At 42.9% G+C, this 21,746-nt stretch overlaps 1 protein-coding gene across 9 annotated transcripts in view; it reads right to left on the bottom strand.

Moving 5' to 3' along the window:
* MICAL2 (microtubule associated monooxygenase, calponin and LIM domain containing 2) overlaps window positions 1-21,746 on the bottom strand; it is a 132,782-nt gene that overhangs the window by 40,059 nt on the left and 70,977 nt on the right. For 5 of the 9 annotated variants that reach the window (XM_080404614.1, XM_080404612.1, XM_080404611.1 and 2 more), the window contains 3 exons: window positions 16,323-16,509; window positions 15,130-15,218; window positions 14,702-14,801 (listed from right to left, as the gene is read on the bottom strand). In XM_080404614.1, the coding sequence (XP_080260740.1) occupies window positions 14,702-14,801; window positions 15,130-15,218; window positions 16,323-16,509 (376 nt within the window). Of the gene's footprint in view, window positions 1-10,160; window positions 11,777-14,701; window positions 14,802-15,129; window positions 15,219-16,322; window positions 16,510-17,933; window positions 18,015-18,442; window positions 18,551-21,746 lie in introns of those variants that run through there. The other 4 variants (XM_080404616.1, XM_080404615.1, XM_080404608.1 and 1 more) reach the window with 4 other exon arrangements.

Consider the following 21,746-nt stretch of genomic DNA (forward strand, 5'->3'; position numbering starts at 1 on the left):
CAGGAAACAGTCCCTCTAAATAGCATTTGCGTAAGATCTTACTTCACTTCCATCATGCTCACTTCAGATTTTGTACTATCTATGTCTCAGCATGCTGAAGACCTCCAGCAGTGAGTATGCCAGCTCCATAGCACAGTTTGGACTGGAGTCATTACTAATCCTTTGCCAAAACGTTCAAATAATTTACCCAGGTGGGCATGGACAAGCCCCGCATGGGAAGGCGTTAACCTTAGGTCACAGTCAGCCGACCAGATCTGTCGCATGAGTACGGCTGCAGGGACAGGCAGCACACGTCACAACTATCTCATAGCACACTGCTGGCAAGCTTACATAGAAAGGTCTTAACAACAACCTACTTCTGTTTTTTAGCTGCTGAAGTTTCCTAAGCTAGTCACAGTATGAACAAACCAAAGAGCCAACGTGTTCATTTCCAATTCCTCCATGTTCTTTGGTGCTTTCCTGCACAAGGGTGAGGGGAAGTGAGCAGGCAGGGCAGCCCTCCTGGCTCTGCTCAGCAAGGAACAGCAGGTCCTCCACATAACCCGGCATTTATGCTGTCTGTTTTATGGACTTCATTTACACAACTGTAACTTGCTGTCTGAAGGTCTGGAGGGATTGAGAATATAAGTTTTCCACTCCTTAAATTGTCATTAACCTCCTCCTTACCCTGTTTTCATCCACATATGATGCTCCTTCCTCATCAGTCACACTGCCCAGTGTTTTGTTTTGGCCACACCATTACCTTTTTCATTAATCTCCCAAATTTCCTCTCTCCTCCCCCCTGCCAAGCACACTGTGCCTTGCCTAACTGATCCCCTACCTCCTGGCTGCCTTTTCCCAGCAGCCCTTCTCAGGGTGATGTCACTACTGCCACCCGCCCAGCCATCAGGCTCCTGGGTGCTCTCTTCCAGCCTCAAACCTTGGCAGCCCTCACCCAGCTACAGCCTGGCTCTGGTATTGAGCTAGGCAGTTCCTGGGGCTGGGGACATCTTGCTGGCTCCACAGCAGGTGGACCTTGGTCTGAGGTGAGGGCTTGGGGGGGTCTCTGCTTGTCAAAGCAATGAGAATACCTCTGCGGTACCACAAAACCAGCCTCATGTTTCTTCTTCCTAAACCACATGAAAACAACGCAGGTTCCAAATGGAGAGTGGAGTCAGGCTGGGTTGAAGCACACCAGCCAGTGGCTGCACTTCACCACTGGGCACACCATGGGCACGGGTAGGTGAGGGTCTTCTCACCCTTGCTAGCCCAAGGACACTGACCACACCGACGAAGGGTACACTGCACCACGGCATGGCATGGGCAACCAGCCTTTGGAGAATGAGCTGCCCTCCCAGCCAAAGCCCAGCGCGAGTTCATTCGCTTTAGTAACAGACTGGCAGCAGCACGTCCAACACACAGGCTCTACCACCCGTCTCTTCAGTGCAAGTGTCTGTCCTCAGTCAGAGTAATCCTGATCACAGTCCTTGAATGACTTGTATCGAGAGCAAATAACTTTGTTTTAGGTTTTTTTTTAGGTTGGGGGGTTTTTTTGTGTGTTTTTTTGTTTGTTTTTGTTTTTTTTTAAGTAATCGGTGGAGCTTAGCTGCCTTCACTTATTTAAACAGCAGCAATACAGTCAGTGATTTCACCAGAACAATCTGTATTCATCTGGCTCTCCCACTCAAATACGATGAAAAATTTGGATAAACAATTTCTCCTTTGTCTGTATTTCAAAACCCACTTCATTCTCCACACACAGGGAGAGAAACGACTGTTTTCCTTGCAGGGCAAGGACTTAGCTAAACTGTGGTAATTGGGAAGTATTCCTAAAGCTTCATCTGCAGCGCTCGCATCTGAGTCTGCACTCACCCAGAGGTCAGGACTGTTCAAAACTCACCCCAACATATGGGCTCGGACAAACAGCTCCTGCAGACCCCACAGGCAGATGCAAACCTCTTTCCAGCAAAATACACTTTTATTCCCCATTAAGCATCATGCCAAGTTTTGATTCAATATTGTGCCAGCTCATCCTTACATTTGAAGCAGCAATTTTTGCACTGGTTCGAATGAGTCAGAGACACAGCCAGTGAAGGACAAAGACATTGTAAGATTTCTGCAACGCTAGGGAGGTTTACAAAACTTGGAGGTGGGCCTTATTGCAGCTGCACAGATGTGGTCAAGGAGCACAAATACTCCCCCATAGCACCAATAATTCAAACAACATGGTCATTTACTTACTGAAAGTAAATTACTAAGAACATTTGGACAGCAAGACCATCCTCATTCAGCCAGTTTGTGGCTTCTGGGTGGACTTGCAGAAATTCACCCATCAGACCCAGCAGAGATCGTGGCTGAGCAGACCAGACCACTCAGGGAAGTTTGTACCAAGGAGCAGAGAAGGCAACAAAGCAACCCAAGCCTTTGGGACAACACAGCAAGGCCCCACGCTGGACTGCCAGCCTGCACCCAGAGCCCCAGCCCTTCCAAATCCTTCACTCCACTGTCGGGGAGCACAGGCTGTATGAAGATACTCCCCCATCTCAGCACAGACGCCGAGCAGGAGCCAGGCATGGCTGGTACCTTGGCAGGGGCTTGTTTCAAGCCGATTATCAAATCTGAGAAACAAACTGCAGTTTGTTTATGGCTCAGCAAAGTAGCAGCCTCTAATTAGGAATATAATGATGGTATTTGGAGGTCCCAGTATATACAAGTCCAGCAGCAGCCCTCCTGCAGGAGTTTTTAAGCGACCTTTCCCTTCATCTCTCTGGAGACTCTCAGAGCCCTGCAGGCTTAAGGCAGCTTCATCCTAGCAAAAAGCATGCAAATTCAGTATGGTCTTCTGCTCACTGAAAGATCACTGCAATTGTGATTCTTTTAATGACAGACTTGTAAAATTCATGCACTTAGAGAATAACACACAGTGATGATCCACCATAACCTAAAAAAGCATTTGTGCCTTGCCTCTTTTTTTCTTTTTTAATAACTTTTTGTATGAGCATCCTCTGTGGTCTGGATGCATTTCAGCATCTATGAAGGCCTTCAAGCAGCACTGCTTTTCTGCAAAGGCTCTGCCCAGCAGGAACGGCCATGGAGGGAGCATGGCAGTAAGATCCCCACAGGCCTGCAGAGCCCCACAAGCCATCCTGAAGCCCAGAAACAAGGATGGAGAAATCTCTGGGCATGCAAAACCAGGAACTCAGGGGCCTCAAGTGCTTGCTTGAATGCCTTGGCTCACCTTCCTCCCTCAAGCACAAGGGCAAAGCTGACAACCAAGCAGAGCAGTGGAGAGGCCTTTCTTGTCTGTAATATGCTGCACATTACAGACATGAGCTACGTGAATATCCTTAAAGCCCTGAAAGCCTGCAATTAGTTTTGTTAGTAATTTTCTCCTGGAGTGATTTTAGGGTAGTTTATTCCAGTGGAAATACAGGGCAGCTCTCCCCCACAGCTATCAGGCTCCTGTGCCGGTTCTGCTTAAGCTAAACAGGAGAGCATGGCTGCATTGTCCCGTCTGCCTCGTGCTGGGAGAGCAAACTTCTCCCTGTGTCACAGGGTGTCACTGCCAGCCCCTGTGGGGACCAAGGGAGGGTTTGCATGAGGCACTGAGCTGTGCAGACCCAAATCCAGGACTGATGCTGTCTCACGGTCTCAGCACCACCATGCATTGCTCGGCGTGGTGGGGCCATGCCAGCTCTACCAGACCACTCTGCCAAAAAGCTCAAGCTCAGAGTTTTGAAAGCTCAAATCTCAGAGCTGTTTACTGGCCCTCCGTGACTAACAAGCCACCAAATGCAGTCTACCAGCAGGCAAGGTCCCTCTGCTACTGCAATATGGATAAAACACATCATTGCACCCCTCCTCCTGGTCCCAGAGGCTTTGCCAACACATCAGCCCAGTGGAATAAGGGAAAGGTGCTGAGTTACGCACTGGCATCACACCCACACCATGACAGTTCAGTGCTGCACAGAGAAGCACTGAAACCTATTTCCATGTTATGCCGTGCTCAGCAGTGCAATTGCAATGGGGTTTGCTTAGCTGATGAAAACACCACAGTCCTGTGACAGCTCCTGGCATGGGTTCCCTTCAGAAACCTGCTGGGGAGCAGCGTGCCACCGCACACATGGCAAAGGAGAGGCCCTTTCCAAAAGCAGCTTAGCATCCACCCACCAAGGCTTCGCAGACAGCTCTCAGCACCTTCTATGATTACCATTTATAAGGCGTTGATTGCTCCAGCGCTTGAGCGTCCCCACTGATAACACTCATGCTAATGAACAGACTAAGCAGGAGATGTTATTCATACTGGCAAGTCCTACTTGACAAGGCAGCTTGACTTTATGGGCTGCCACAGCTCCTGAGTCATCTGTCAAACCAGTGTCAGGCAAATCACGTTACTGTGACCTGGCAAGGAGATGACAAGGGCTCGGGAACCAGCCAAATTTGGGCAGAGCCAAGCCCCCGCTGGGACAGCTGGACCGGGTTGGCCATTTCCCCCCACCTTGGGCAAAGCATGTGCTGCTCACAACAGCGCAAAGCCTGAACTCTGCCAAACAATGCCTCCCACCCCACCAGAAGCACTGGGCCAAGTGCCTCGGACACCAGCTGCCTCAGGGCAGCTGTGCTTTATCAGCTTTGCCCAGGAGTGGCTGCTCTGTGCATGCTCTGCCTGTCTTGGACAAAAATGGTCAAAGATGCTCCACTGAAAAAACCCCAACCAAGCCAGCTGCAGCAGCCTCCCCATCAACACCACTATGCCGTAAACAGCCAGAAGCATTCATGCTTATCCTCCCTCATCCTCTTCAGCTAGTTTTAAGTCATGAGAGGAGAATTAATTTCTAAGCAAGGTACAGTTAGAGCTCCCATGGTATTTCTTGGCTAAGGCAAGTCAGACCAAATGGGAGCCCTGCACAAGCAGAAAGGGCAGCTAGTCTTGCAGAGCTAGCCAAGGTACGAAAACTTAAACTAATACAAAACCAGAGAACATCCCTGAAGGCAGATAAAAAAACAGAAACAGAGCCAGGAAACAACAAATTTTAAAGCATCAACCTTTCCGCTTTGGGCCACAACACTCCAGCGTGCTGGTGGTCAGCAATAAAGTTCCTGCAGGGAGGCTGGTCCAGAAAACTCTGCAGAGAGCACTCTGATCTGCCCAGCTAGGGGTCCGTCCTCCCCAAACACAAGGTCTGAGGACTGACTGGGTAGAGACCCCCTGGCCAGGGTCTTGGAGTGGGTAAGGAATTGTTCATACCTGCTGCGGGTGGCGAGAGGGGACCCTGCCACAGCTGCCCTGCCCCAAGGGCCAGCAGCTTGGCACCCCTCTGTGGCTCAGGAAAAGCAGACAAGAAATGGCTGATTTCTTCCAGCCCTGCCCACGCTGCATACCTGCATGCAGGCGTTGTTTGGGGGTGGGTGGGAGAAAGTAAACGTGATGGTATGGTATTAGGTGTCACAGCCTGCACTGGGGATGTGATGCTTTGGTACCTCTGACACCTCCCTGTGCCTCCCTGACGCTGCGAGGCAGCAGCAGTACTTACCCAAAGCTGCCCCAGCTGCTCCGGCCTGGCCAAGGGCTTTTAGCTCCTCAGGTGAAAAGCACCACTGACAGCCCCAGCGCTGCACCTGCCAGTGGGTACCCGGGCAGGCTGGCTCACCTTCCCCACCAGGCCACCGTGGTGCCGTCCCCCACGCAGGCCCCGGCCAAGCTGGTGGCCTGCTCTCAAGGCTGGCAGCCCCGAGGGCCCTGGCCTGCCATTAGGCTGTGTCACCCCATAACTCATTCTGAGGGCTAGTGGACTCTGCCTGGCCTTGTATGGAGCTGCTGACTAAGGCAAGGACAGGAGCGAACGACTTTAAAGCAGGGTTACTCATCAGCGTAGGCAGCTCTGATGGTGAAAGCAAACACCGGCTGGCATCGAAAGCTGACGTGAAGAAATTCAGTCAGCAAGCAGACCACAAATAGACTTGCAGCACACCCAGCACACTGCACTGTCCCTCCGACTTCTTCTACTGTATGATAAACCAAAAAAAGCAACGTATAAGCCCTGCCGATAGCGCGGCAGTGCCGTAAGAACGCGGCGGGGGCAGCAGGCAGCACCTTCCTCTCAGCGCGGGGGAGGATCGGCTGGGAGGGCGGTGGCGCCGAGGGGAAGCGGCCCGCCACAGGCGCTGGGAGCCCGCTGGGAGCCCGCTACGGCTCCGGCTTCAGCGGCGCCCTGAAACGGGCGCCTCCAGCACGGGGGGGGGGGGGGGGGGGGGGGCTCGCCCGCGGCAGTGTGAGACCGAAGACGCCGCGTTACGGTTTTCACCGATCCGCCCGAGGAGGCCGCAGGGCACCCCCAGCCCCCCACAACTGACCTGCCCTGGCTCGGACTTTTCACCCCACCGGCCAATTTGTCCTTGGGAAAGGCCTCCTCTGAAAGATACCGCGCCTGACCTTCCGCAGATCTCCATTCTGGCCACATTCCTCCTCCCTTCTCCTCATGCTTGCCTCAAACGCCTAACAGAAGCCACTTCCAGGCGGTGGCAGCTAGCAAATGGCAGAGGGTAAGGGCACCAGGGCCAGGCAGCCCCCAGCCCCACCACCTGTGCCCAAGGCCCCAACCGCCCCTTCCCCAGCTCCCCGCTCCGGCCCCTCATCTGCTCCCACCCCACAGGGGCCCACACCAGCACCCACGCCGGTTCTCCAGCAGCAGAACGCTTTTTTCCAAGTATCCATCCCTTATTCCATACACAGGAACTTCTGGATTCTGGCACGACATACAAGTGGGGAATTTGGAAGTGGCGAAGCAAGGCAGAACCCAAAGCACCTGACTTCTGGATGCATCCGGTACAGGGCTCATTAACACTCTTAACACTCATTTAATAATTAACACTCTAATACAAAAATTAATAAAGGAAAAAGCAACTCTGTGAAAACCTGCTGGATAAACTGAATGTATACCTTTATGGCAAACCGCTTCTCAAACAAAACCTATGATAACAACACAATTTCTATAATTTTCGAGTGAATACATATTTTATCAGAGCAATCTGTGTTAGTCTGGTATATTAATGCATGTAGTAATTGCAAATTTGGAGTGCAGCAACAACAGTTTCAATCTCTAGAGTGATCAGTGCCTGTCAAAATACTATTTTTTGTATACAGACTCGAAGCACCAAAAACTGTAAAGCAAAAGACGTGAACGAATACCTGCAGAATAAACGCCAAAAGAGCAAATTTAAGACTATAGAAACATGCAAATTTCTTCGTAATTTCACATTTCAAAAAAAACACATCAGAAATTCCATCCATATCAAAGAAATTTGGAGCCCACCACCTGATGAGATGAGGTCAAAGCCTCCCCTTCTTTTTATGTTAACACAGTTCATGAAGAAAAGGAAAGAGACTTGGGGAAATATTTACATGACTAATATGGATACTCGGATCAAGCATTAACACATAATGCCTTCTGATCTTCAGCAACATAATCTTTCATGGAAAAAAAATATCAAGTCATCTGCAAACATGTCATGCCTTCAAAAACATAAATATTAATGCAGAATTCAGCGCACTTCAGAACTCCTTTTTTTGATTGGAATGCGAGGAATAAGTGAACCAGAAGTGAATTAAAGCCAATTATAGTAACTAATTGCCATAATGCTGTGGGAAAACGCAGACCATAGCCCTTGCTTGAGGTTGGAATACATACGGAAGCAACTTTCACTGGCATTTTATAGCTGTAGCAGTCTAGAAGAAACTGAGAGGAACAGAAATTGCTCTTCTTACTAGAGTTGATGAAAGACTGATTTTTTTAATGTGAGCAGTTTTAAGAAGTTTTGTCTGTACTCTGTTTTTCAAATCAAGTATGTTTAAAAGTGGCAAGATCTTTTTTATTTTAAAGCATTAGCATAATTATAATAAAGGAAGATTACCTTCACAGAATCCCAGCACGTTTGATTTTCATTAAAAGACATCTAGGCAGGTAATGCTGCTTTGCTTTAAGATTAAATGATTACCCTGTTTTGTTTTGTTTTGTTTTTTTTTAAAAAAGAAAGCACATCTACGTACATATTTCCAATCCAAATGGCCCTAATGGCAACAGACAAGTTCAGAACCCATTTGAACCAGTATAAAGAGGATAGAGAGAGCAGCTCCTGAGCCCACCAGACACAGCAAACACGGCAGTAGAGGTACAAATGTGACAACGGCATTGATAACATCAAGTAGCTTTCAAATCTTAGAAAGTGTTAACTATGTAGAGGCATTAGTATCATCTGCTCTAAACCCACGATTTTCAGAAGGCACCCAGTTCAGCGTCAGCTCAAGACCTTTCAAACAAGCACTGCTGCCAATTCCAACTATGTGAAGGGACAAAGTGTTACTGCTTTGGGGTGCATTTATAACAGTGCGTGTTTGCTGGAGACTTGAGAGTGCTGGAACTTTTGGAGGGAGCGGTGGCAGGGTTCAGAGAGGTCTGCTCACATGGCCAGAGGAGGACAGGAGTCCTAAAGTAGGCTTGCTAAATTCACACAGACCTTAACCCAATAGTCTCTTCTTTTAGTAACATTTCTGGGAGCAAAACAAGGAATATTTAGTTTTATTGTGTAATCATTTTGACTGAGAGTGAGGGGACTAACACAGACTTGCTCCCCTCACATTGCTTATTTTGTCTGTTTTATTTCTTTTTCCGTACACTGTGTCCTGTCTTGCCCATGAGTGTTCCAGCGCATGGACTGTTTACTGTGAAGTATATCCCTCCAGTGATAGGATTTGCTAGTGATTTGACTTTTTGGGCCTTCTGCACCACCACAAGAAACACAATTACAACAAATCTAGACTCTAACATAATCCCAATTTCAAGTTATTGTACTGGTATTTTAGCAGGAGTAAGTGAAACTTTATGGGAACAGCATGAACATCTGATGCCTTTCAAAGCTTCAGTGCCAAACAAATCATCACCTTCTGCAGACACAAAAACCCATTCTGATGTTTCCATGCCACTGCCTAAAATGATCAAGTAACGATGGCAGAAATGAGCCTGCTTTGAAACTGTAAATTGTGCAAAGAGCAAATTTCATTTTACCCAAATTACTTAGTCTGTTGCAGTTATGGAAGAGCCAAGCATTGTCTTAAATGGTATTTTTTTCCCTATTTTCATCATTATGTAAATCATCTCCCCCTCAGACATCAAACTTTTGACTGTGCATGGTGGCTTTTTCTTTGGCAGGGAAGATGAAATAGTTCATCAGGAATAACATTTGCTGGTTTTTAGCAATGTTGACTTTAGCAACACTTTCAAAAAATTCATTTCTGCCATCCAAACAACCCTAGTGAGGCTCAGTTTTAATTAACTTTATAAAATTGTATCACAGAATCTTTCTGTTAAATTATTGGGACTATTCCTCCTGGGATTTTTTTTTTTCTTGAAATACAAAGGAAGAGATAATAGCTTAAGTTCTGCAGAGTAAGCAAAAAAAGATCATGAAGGGGAGGGAAGACTTAGGAAAGCTCTTTTGAAGAACTTGCTGAAGAACCACACCACCAGCTTTAATAATAAATGAAAATTAAAAAAAGCTATGACAGAGCTCAGGAAGGCTAAAATAAATAAATAAATGAATGAAGTAAGGCCATTGTTAACAGATAATATGTCACCACTAGCTGCAGCTTCCAGCGGCCCAGAACATACAGGGAACGTGCAAATAGCACTGCAGAGCCAGCAGCAAAGGTAAAGCTTTACCCACAGTTATCATCTGCTTTTGCTGTACACCATATAAAATCCCGAACACGTTAATTTAGCATGACCCTTACCACATTTGTTAATATGTAAAATCAAATCATAAGGAAAGGAACAGAAGTCAAAGAGAAGAGGACAGGTGCCGTTTGTGTATGCAATAGAAGCAACCCCCATGCTCACCAACACCAACTTATGATTCCCAGGAAGGATGAATCCCAACACCAGGCGCCTCCTGATCTGTAGCAGATGGGATAACTTGTCAAGGATCCGGGCATATATCCCTCTCAAATGGGACACAGATGTGATTTATACCAGCACAGTGAAACTCTTTGGCCTTTGGATCAGGCCATAACAAAGATAACACAACAGCATCCACCAGAAAAGGAATATGCAAAATTAGTATGAAGTCACTATTAAGTCTCTGTCCTCAGGAAATATTTTTAAAAGGAAGAGATGAAACAAGGAGACTTACAAAGAACTACATTTATTTTTGTTTACAGTAGATATCATAAATAAAGCTAAAACAATTTTCACTGTGTGCAAAATACAGAATTTCCATGTGAAAATTTAAATACAGCGTTAAAAACTACTTAATAAAAATTTTCAGTTAAGATTATAAAGTAAAATGAAGACAGAAGATTGAGGAGGAGAAGGACAGAATCCTCACTGGCCAGGAGAAGCTAGGAAGACTCTGCAACAAAGGGTGAAAAACACAGTAATGGAAAGTAATTTGAAATGGCAGACCTTTATGCCACAACCTTTATCTCAAAGCATGCTGAGCTTTGCCACAAAACACAGTAGCCCTGAAATACATAGGAAGTCATGTCCTAACCATTTGTGCAGGAAGCAACACTTAAAATACAGAAAGGTTTCTTCGTGGGCACAGCGTGGGGGCTTTCAAAGCCATCAAGACATTTTAGGATAACCACATAAATAAATTATATTGCTCTTGTCACGCAAACATACAGGTCAGCAAGATAAGGAGTGTGGGGCTCTGACCCTGCAGCCTTCTGTGTTTGTGGCTGAGGTGTGTGCAATGGGGCGAGTGGCAGAGGACGTTTGGCCCCTCCTGAAAGCTACTGCTTAATTAGATCAGTTCCTGAAAGCCCTTCCCTTTGAAAGGGATCCTCACCAGGGAAGGCTAGGTAATGACCATGTCAACCAAAGCCTTAGTGCCCTTGCTTGTCAGACAGCCCTCGGTTCTTTCTTTAGATTTGTTTCCCCTTCTAGATTATCAATGTGATCACACATACTGGAACTTATGTAAAAAATACATACAAAATAAATGCACAAATTTGTCGAGAAGAGTAGTAGCGATGTCTCATGCAGCAAGACAAATCCATTCATAGGCAAACAAGGCCTAGTTAACAAAACAATTCAAACCAAACCACTCAGGAGATATAAACTCGGCATTTTGATATTATAGACTAAAAATAGCATGCAGCAGGTATTGCTGTTAGGCCTGCCTACTACATTACTTGAGGTGGAAGACAAATTTGCATCACTTTGGCTACTTTTTCAACAGAATCCTTTTATATTGTACTTTTCCAGTATGAAAGCAAGGAGGTGCTTAGAAAGCGCCACAGTGCTCCAATGTTGCTTGCTCAGTATCTCTTTGAGCTCAATGGAAATAGGTGCTCACACTAACCTGGAGAATCAGCTGGCTAACCTTGTCCTGACCTTATTTTAAATCTTTCCTTCAATACTTTGAAAGAAATAAGGCTTTAACTAGTTCTTTCAAGAAAGAATTTACTTGCCTAACTTACCTTAAAGGCACAAGGAATATACATGCACAGACACAGAGAGAAAAACATTCTCTACAGAGCGTGCAGGCATTACCTTTTCTACAACTATGAACTCAGCAACAGGTTAAATGTTCATGCCAAAGCTTGCATCCATTAATATACCAGACACACACAGTTTGCTTCAAAAGTCTTAAAAAAAACCCAACAAACCACACAACGAAGTGCTGTCAAACGACGGTGTTAGTCACACAATTTTGGAACTGGCAAGCGGAAAAAGTCACCTGAGAGCAGAAAGGCTTCAGCCAGTGAGCGGGTGCAGCACTGGAAAGATGAATTGGGCTAAAAGCAACGAGGGAGATTGACAGAGAAGACAGTAGGAAAAAAAACATAGGACTTAACTTGGGTGCATAGGAAAGCATCAGAAAGAATGTGTAGGCACAAAGCAGAACTGGCTAAAATGAAACTGCCTTTTTTTTTCATTAAATCATGAATGAGGACAAATAGGTATGAATCTTAATAGCAGAATATTAAGATGAAGGGATTAAAAAAAACCCAAAATTGACCGATTATATTGATGTCAATAAAAAACCTTCCCAACAGAATCACCTGCAAAATCCCAGTGGAATACGTAGTGTAATTAAAATTCCTCAGAAAAATGTTTTCATTATACAAGTTTCTGAATTCTATTGTGGGAATGCAGGGATTTTATTCCCCACATATAAATCTACATAAAGCTAATACCATCTTTTAATTTTTTTTGTTTATTTTTAGATTTTCTACTAGAAAGACTCATTTGCTTTAAATTCATTGGACATCAGAGATTTCCAAGTTTCTTATTATATTACCGTTTTCTGTAAGTTTACCATTATGCTCACTCTACTGAAAAGCAGAAGATTTCCTAACAGCAGGAGAAAATTTCAGGAAAAAGTATTCCTAAAGACTGTGCTGTCAACAAACTATATTCAAAATTGATGGCAAGCCAGATTTTAAAACTTTACCGCTTAGCAGTTTGCTGTGTTGAAGGAGTAACATGGTAAATCACACTGCAGATTTTTTTCCTTTTCAGTGTGAAACAATTGCTATCATTAACAAGTAACTAAAGTAACAGTGTTCCAAAGAAGTTTTTTTTAAATGCTATAAAAAAAAGGTAAAGGTGCATTTCTTTACATATATACAGATGCCCACCATGCTACTATAAAACTGTTGCTGCATCCAGTCAATATTCTAGAAAAGTTTTGCTGAATAAATGTTTGAGCATTAATGGCAATTTATTGCAGATGAATGCTACCTTATACCAAAACAATTTTCTCGAGCGCTTTTTCAAGTTGCGTGTATATACTTCATTTTTTTCCCAAAGTACAGAATGACTCTAAAATGTGAAAAGCTTTATCCTCACAGTTAAAATAGTCAAAGTATCTAAAAGAAAAATCCAATTTGTGATTTATTTTAAACAGAAGACACATTTCCTTTTAATGCCTAAGAAACAATTCAGATGATCTTTTGCCACGTTATGTTAAAAAAATTTAAAAACTGCCAGCCCATAAGCAGTGCAGTCATTTAAGACCACTGGAAGGTGATCCTCAATTTGGTACTAACTGAATGCAATGTTATTTCCTACCATTTAAACCACATTCTTCTGGCTAGTAATAAACACTACAGATGCCTTTAATTGTAGGCTATACACATTACCATGCTTATGCATTTACCTATTTCCTGGTTAACTTCTGAATTTAAACATTTAAGTATTTGAGAGGCAGGGAGCATGCTTACCTCACTGGCTAACTAGGCTGAAACTAACCAGAATTTGGGATGCTGGTGCCTCCTTGCAGTTAAACAGCTTATTTAACCTGTCTTGACACCTTCTGATTAAAGTAGACCTTGTTGAGAGACATCTGAAAGAAATTTACATAAATCTGCTCCAGATAACAGTATTTCACCTTTTTGCCATCAGCTTTACACATTGAAATGAATTAAATACCAAACTAAAAAGTGATCTTCTTACAATTTGTTTGTAGGTTTTTGTTGTTTGTTCTAAAGTTGTATTTTTAAAAAATTCCAAAAGACTATAGGAGCAGTGCCTGCCCAAAGGCACGACAGCAGTGATTTCAGTTATGGATGAGTGCTCCATAAATTGGTATTCCTCAAATCAGCCACCTAGTGAGGAAGCCTCAACTTGAGGAATACATCAGATCTAATTACACTACCAGTTCCTTTGACTTACAGTTTCAGTCAAGCCTTCACTCAACTAAGTGTTGCTCTTCAAATTTATTTCAAAACTTTAAATAAATTAGTAGTACAGATTATACCCACTATCAACAAAGGGTATCTATCACATGTCAGAAATGTAAAAGGCATGATTAGGAGCAATGTGCATTAAGTACATGTTTGTTTGCTGTTTTTTTTTTTTTTTTTTAAACATATTCATGCAAGTTATACACCTCATAAACCAAAGCAAAGATGCAAGCAAGGAAATAATAATGAAAAAAGGTATGCGCCATATTCAGGTTTCAAAACCCAGTCATTTGTCATAAATATTCCCCAAACATCTGAAAGAACACATATTCTTTCTTGGTCTAATAAAAAAAAAAACACAACAAAAAACCAACAACAACAAAAAAGTGGGTGGGGGTCGGGGACAGGGAGAAGAATGGTTTTAAAATGTACCGCTCCCTCAACGGTCCAGTCACAGGATAAAACAAGAGCGGGGGAATCACAAAATATCCTTCATCCGTCTCCATGTTCTGGAAATGTATCTGGACACTGCCCTTCATGCTCTAACATACAGTTCATTTTATATTGAAAATTGTGATTGCATCTCGTCTGTATCAGAAGGAATCCATCATTCATTCAATTCATACATTAAATTGCATGAAAAGTAAAAAAAAAAAAAAAAAAGGGAGAAAACCCTCAAGAAAATAGTGAGGCGGTTAATTTTGAAAATCTGAAAGGCACAACTGAGCAAGACACATAGAAGAATTTAAACCCTATAGAATCTTTTCACCCATTCAAGCACATTTTCAAGTGATAGCTCTGCTTCCCGGTACATATGAATAAGTACCTCTAGAAGAGCACAGAGGAATGGCACACCAAGGCTCAAGAGTTCGTACAAGTAGGTATAGTTATATGCATTGTCCCTGAAATGAAGATTGGTAGCGTGCAGAAAACCATGCATCCAGTTAGACAGGCGTCTGGGAATGTCAAGCAGATCCCTTGTCACCCGAAGGGGCCAGCTTAGCGTGCCCCTAAAGAAGGAAGTCAGGATACCTGGGGACCTGTCCTCTGGACTGCTATCAGTAGACAAAGTGTTTTCTGTGGTGGTCTCTGTGGTCTTGGGCTCCTCTTTCTTCCATGCTTCTGTTGCGTCCTTATATAAAGCATTAAAAAAAAATGTTAAACGTACTTCTAAAATATGGGAAATCCAGTTTCTGTTACTGCTTTCAAGTCTTTATATATATTTTCATTTCAAATTGCTCTGAAGTTCAACTTTGTACAAGCAAAGCTAAATTCTATCAAGAACAAGACTATAAATTTGCCAAACTCACAGAATCAGGAAGTTTTATCTTAGTATTGATATTACTACCTCTGGACATTAGGTAGAAAACACGCACACACGCATGTACACACACAAGTATTGCACCTTGCTCCAGATAAAGCTGCCTCACCATTCCATTAGCAATACAATCAATTCATACCTTTCCTTGGATCTGTAACGTTGCTCTTCTCTTTCTGTGTTTAGTACTGATTTTGCAGTGCGTAAAATGAGGTTTACAGTAAAATTTGCCTACAAGAGGAAACATAAATTATATATTTTAGCTGTATGTATATGAACTGAAACCCCACTGTTGTGTCTATAAAAAGATGAAATCAGGATAATTAATGGTTGGGCAGCAAAAGGAACGGGAAACTAGTCATCAACTGAGTAGCTCACAACTCTGAATGGGTTTCTTCTACAGTACACAGATTTGCACCTCCGTTAAATAAGGCAAGATGATTTATCTACCCCACAGATTTAAGACTAATAAATAGCAGAAAACAAGAGTCTGTCAATAGCAAGTCACAAACCAACACAGAACCATCAAGCAGCAAAAAGTCAAAGAATCAGCTCAAAAAAGCCTTTGCAGTCCAGAGAATCTTCTGCAAAAGAACCACCTTTGGCCTTGAGTCTTTAATCCTTTTGTGGAAGGAGATGAGCTTATAATACTCTCGCCTACTTAAATCATTTGGAAGTGGCAAGGAAATTTCAATTCAGTTTAATAATTTCCCTCTAAACTAAAAAACAAATAAACAAAAACCCCCTCAAAAATCCCAGGCAAAAGATAATTCCTCAGCCCAAACCCCAGGCTGTAGGGGGGACTGAGTGCCCAAGATCTTAACCTCCCATTCTACATCAGACTAGGAGACTGGAGTAAATTACACTGCTGCTTGGCCAGTGCTACTGCTTTCAACTCCTGAGCCATAACATCTTGAAAGAAATAACCTATATTCCCCCCATCCATGTAAATCTGCCACTATCATGGCTTATCCTTATAGATCATGTTATTTACTGACTGGTTATAAGTAAGAGATGAGAATAATTCCATATTGCTGGAGAAAAATCACCTCCCCCACCCCAGCTTTGACCTGTGATTGGACAAACTGCATTTTGGTCACTCAACATATTTTCTACTGAGGATTTCTTCATTTAAAGCTCAGGTCTGTCATAACTCCATTCTTTTGAAAGGCAAGAACTGCAAATACAAGGACTCAAAGATCAGCATGGATGGAAACAACATGCTTGGCAGACCTCCTCCTGACTGAGCTACTCAACCAGGTCTTTTTCTTTAGTTCCATTAAAAGCATCAATACTCAGACATTTTAAAATATTCTTAAATAGCTCCTATATTACCTTCTTCAACATCAAAGGCATAAATTCCTAAACGGAGTGTTGTAGAACATATTTCACACTTGAAGCACTCCCTGTGAAAGAAGTGGCCTTCTGCACTCAGCCGCTCCATAACATATACCCGTTTTTTGCAAAAATAACAAATGTCACTCCCCCCGATAGAGTGAGGAAATTCTTTTCGCAGAGATCCCTGTTAAGAGATAAAAAAAGAAATGTACATAAAGCCGTTGCACTACACCCAGATATAAATTCTTATTAAGTGGACAGCTGCTTTAGCTGCTTGAAGTTTTACACAGCACCCTCTACATACAATTAAAATAAGCATCAGTCAGCCGCTTTATTACTCATTTGCTGCAGTTCTGTAGGTTTATGCAGCAATTCACAAATCAGACATCACAAGGACTTTAAGGGGGGTGCGTTTTGGACTTTAAGCTGGTTTGCTTCCCTCTGGGAGTTCACCAGCATTTTGTGTTTACTCAGGTACAAATGCAGCAGCATCCCCAAATGCTCATCCATCACCCTGCACTGTGCTGGCTCAGGCATTTGCGTCTCACGCTGCAGGCGTTGGTTTTTCTCAAAAGAGGTCAAAGGCAGGCAGACCTCACCGGCCTTGAACAACAGATGCACATTTGGGGCTAAGAAAAGACACCCTGAAGACTCAGTTTGTACATAACTCTGGAAGAAAGTGTGGGCTTGTGCTGTAAGGTCCAGGAAGAAAAACTGACAACCTTCGATGCTGGTGTCTGAACTACTATTTACATCCCGCAGATCTGCTTCCCCTCTCAGCCATGTTCTTCCCGAGACTACAGCCCAAACTGAAGCTTGGTTTGTTTTAAAAATCAATTTAAGTCCTACTGCAGACATTCAGAATATTTTTAACTCATTTGACTTCACAATATGATCCATGTTAACAACTTGAAACTGTTTTGAAAGATTTTGTTGATTTTGGGCTGGCAGTTAGCATTAATTGCCACAAATCTCATCCTCTCTAGATATACATGCAAAAGGTACAGAAAAAGAAATTGTAAGTGGATTAGATGCCACTGAGCTTCCCTTTTCTTATTAGAGGCAGGTATGAGGATGTTACTTTGTCTTATTGTGTTATGCTTTGTTATAGGTCAGTACAGATGAGCATCCTGTCTCTACCACAGCCATCACCAACCATCTCCCTCCCCTTTCCACCATCCCCAGTGCCACTGGAGAGGCACCACACATGGGACAGAGGCAGCACAGGCTTGGCAGAGCCCAGGCACATTCAGACAGCAGCACACGGTCCACACAACTCATTTTTAATTTGCCAGCAAAAGGCGGCCTTGGAACAGTTTTTTAATGTTAAGTGCAAGTCACAATTGTTACTGTCACATTGTCTTGTGCTTAGAAGTTAAGAATCCTATTCCAAATCTGCCATTAGCACACCATTTTACTGTGATGGATCATTTGAGAGCATGAAACTTTCCAACCAACCAACCATGCAAATGGGAAAATATACAAATGCATTTTAAAAAAAAGATGTTAATAGAGCAGACAGTTATAATGAAGCAGAAGCAACTGAGTTTAGTGCTGGCTAATAAGTGTCATCACCACAACACAACACCCTGATTCTCTTCCCAATACCTGACAGCTCTGAGCAGCAGAGGCAGGAGATGGAGAATGAGGAATGGGGAAAGAATCTGTAGCTCTGTCCAGAGACTGCTTCTGAATTCAACACAGAACAGTGTCAGAGTTTAAAAACAGCTCTCTTCAAAATGAAGCACGGTGATTCAGCATTTGTGCATTAAAAATAACAGCATAAATATGTACTATACAAAACTTTCTTTAGACGCCACCCTGATTAATTGTCTTCTGTTACTAATTGTACCAGTAATTACATTTAATAAAAGCCTCCTGAAGTTTTAATTCATACAGACAAGTAATAAAAATATAAATAGATGACATGGTGAGCAACATTTCCAGCATATCCACACATCAGCTCATTTTGCCAATATGCACTTGATTGCTTAATAAATTTTAGGCTAAGACCTTCCATAACACTTAAAGTGCTCACACGATCAGGGTCTTAAGTCAGGATGACATTCTGGAAACACCACTCTGAAGTTACTGTTTCTTTGTGGGTTTATTCTTACCAGTTCAAGGGGGTTAAGCTGTGGCTTGCGTCTGTGATCATTCACATACAGATTGACAAGAACTTCAGCCACAGCTCCAATTGCACATGAGACCTTTCCTACAGTCATCTAACCACAGAAGGGGAGAAGATGAAGAATAGAAGGAAGAGCTTTAGTTATTCTTGAAAAATAATTTAATGAGAAAAGGACAAGAATGATTCGAAAACATGCAAACAATTTTAAAGAGAGGCTAGGAGAAAGGAGCAGTGGCAAAGCCCAGCAGAGCACAAGCATGTTCATGCGTGATCAGCATGGTCTAGCTGGTGGCCCCAGAAGGCCCCCGTGCAGCCCTCATGCTTCTCCCTACGGATGATGGAGAAAGAGATGTTGGGAGCAAATACTGCTCCCACGGCACAAGGCCTCCCGCTGTGTCTGCAAAAGGCTGAGCTGGGAGCTACCGCCTGGCTATCAGGTGGGACCATTCTGATAGACCAAAAAGAAAACCACCTTATTGTTCACTTTGACTTCTCGGGACTTTGTTGTTATTTTTCAGAACGGTAGTGGGGTCTAAATTTCACATTAATGGACCACAAACAGTGGCATTTCAGGAAATATTCTATGAAAATGTCCTAGAATTCCTGCACAGAAATCTTTTGCTGATGCTCACAGAGCAACCATTCTCCTGTCCCCCAGTGACTCATCTTAATGCCAAGGAAAACTGGAAAACTACGCTTATGAAAGGAAGACATCTTCTTTAATCTGCTCCATCCCACTATCGCAGCCACGAATGTTAGGGTGTTTCTAACCAAATTCATCAAATAGGCAGGCTTGCAAGGAGACTGCAGTTCCTTAGGCTGTGGCTGCAAATGCACTGTAGCCAGACCACTGACTGCACGGTCCAGGCTTCCTCGCCAAAACACGCGCCTGGGGACTGCAAAAGAAGAAAGGTGTGTGGGTGGGTGTGCCGGCGGCGGGTAGGCACTCTAGTTCCCGTGTTCCTAGAAAAAAAGGCTGTGGAGACTTCATAGATTTACAGAAATATTTTCTACCCTAAACCAAATTTCCTGTAGTGATTTTGATTTTAGTTTTATAGTCAATATAAGATCCCACAATGTCTCTGGTAGCAAAGGCAGCAAGGGCCATCCTGATATGGCAATCTTATACTCAGCTTCTGAAGTCTTTTTTTTTTTTTCTCTTCTTTTTTTTTCCTAGAGGATCCTAATCTCATATCTTACACTCAAATTGCCTCCTACAGAGCCCACATTTTAAGTCTCACACTTCTTCATATAGTGATTTTCCTACTGCCACCACACCAAGTCTTGCTAATGAAAAGGTTTTAAAATATCAGAAAGTTACCATGAAGGATGCAATGGTATTCATGATACTTTAAAATAATTTTAAAGCATTTTCTATCAAGTTTAAAAGCAACTATAAAGCAATGTGGATATGTTTTTAAAAATTATGATGGATAAAAATATTCTTACTAATAAAAAAACCTCAAGGGAATACATCCAACTCTTTACAGCTCCCCTTATCTTTTGAGAGTTATCCCATAATTAACTTAATATCCAGGCAGATACAAAATATGTATGTTAAGACAACAAAGGCCATTCAAGGGACAAATTTTTGTCCTGTTTGTTGTTTAATAGAAAAAGACTTTTAAATATTTTCCAATATCTGCACAACTCATGGGGTAACAACAGCAAAGTAAACTGTTAATTATATATCACAATGATGTCCTAAGCAGTACATTAAATTATAAACCAATACAAGAAGTACTACTTGCTACTACAGGAAAACTACATTCCTTTGTATTCTTTAAGATCACGGAAGACAAAATTTTCACCCAAGTTGTGCACCTCTGAATATGCTGAGCAACTTTTAGGCCACATAAAACTTATTACCAATGAGGTCCTGGGAAAAAAAATAATTCCAAGTCAATTGAAGCAGAAAGTTTACCTTGAATTGGTTAAACACTGGAGCAGTCAGTTAAACAATAAGGCTATGCTTACAATGCAAGTAGTTGAATTTCAGGAAAAGTATCCTTGAGCCTGAACTACACCTTGAAATTCATCAGGTTGGTTGATTTCTGTTCTCCACCCATTGAAGCAATCTATGTCAACCTTAAAGCAGTCAAAACAAGAAAATGGCATGTTTATACATACTTTAAAAAATGTTATAAAAAGGAAATGCTCTTGTAATGAATGTGAATCCACATTCCATGTAAAGGCAAATGGGATTTCAATTTAATATAGCAACCAAAAGATTGCTGACTGCTGTCCTCTCCTGTCAACAACTAATGCACACAGAGTAGGAGGGATGGGCTGTGCAGGAGCAGTGCTGCCTTGCAAGGCTTGTGACTTCTGCCCTCCTACGACAACAGCACAACCTCTGAGCAACCCCCTGTACCTGCGTATGGAAAAAGACTCCAATAACATCTTCACCCATTTAATCGTGTAGGTCTAATAAACTCTAGTTGCAGGAAAGAGGCTCTGACCCCAAATCGACACACATTTCTTTAGAGAACCTCTCAGCTCTTACATGGCTTAGCTTTGCTTGACAGCACACGGATCTCTGCCTGCCTGATGCTGCTCATGTACCCTAGAAACTCAGTATACACATAACAGGTCTTACATTTTCCTCATGCACTTACTACCCTTGAGGCTACCAGTGTATGTGAAGGCCCACACGTGCATGTGATTTTGTAGTAGTGGGGGCACTATCAATATGTGACAGGCTGCTGCTCACAATTCAGGCAGATTTATACCAGTGGCTTTAAATCCTTTGTTGGAAAGGAATCTTAAATAGTTACCTTACATGGTGAATTTCAGGAAACAACCAAGAAAACACTTTAAGATCCCAAGTATTTGTGATTTACTAAGTCTATTGACCTGTTAATGACATGTTGCCAAAGGTTTTCAGCAGGTTGATCAGGGTGGTTATTCATGTGGGAAGAGAAAGCTGCCTTCTGTATTTCCCTGTGCTATTATTTATAACACCACAGCCAACCAACAAGGAAGCCTCAGTAGTATTTTCATAAAACAAAGGAAATACGCTCTCGGCCTCCAAAAGCATACAACAAATCCCCTTTGTTGTTTCATATCCTTAGTGATTTTCCTGGTCTTATTTTGCTTTGAGGGTGATTTATTTACTTTCTGTACCACCTGCTACTTATATTCTACCTCGGAGATAAACAACATTTGAGTAGTAAGTTACTGCATGTAGGAAACACCCAAGCCCTGCTTACTGCTGGTAATTAGAGTCACAGAAGGGAAGTAGATGGTCCAAACTCTGCAGGCAGCAAAGCCTACTGATTGCAACATCT

The sequence above is a fragment of the Falco punctatus genome (genome assembly GCF_963210335.1).
Source record: "Falco punctatus genome assembly, chromosome: 10".
In the NCBI taxonomy this organism is placed as follows: domain Eukaryota; kingdom Metazoa; phylum Chordata; class Aves; order Falconiformes; family Falconidae; genus Falco; species Falco punctatus.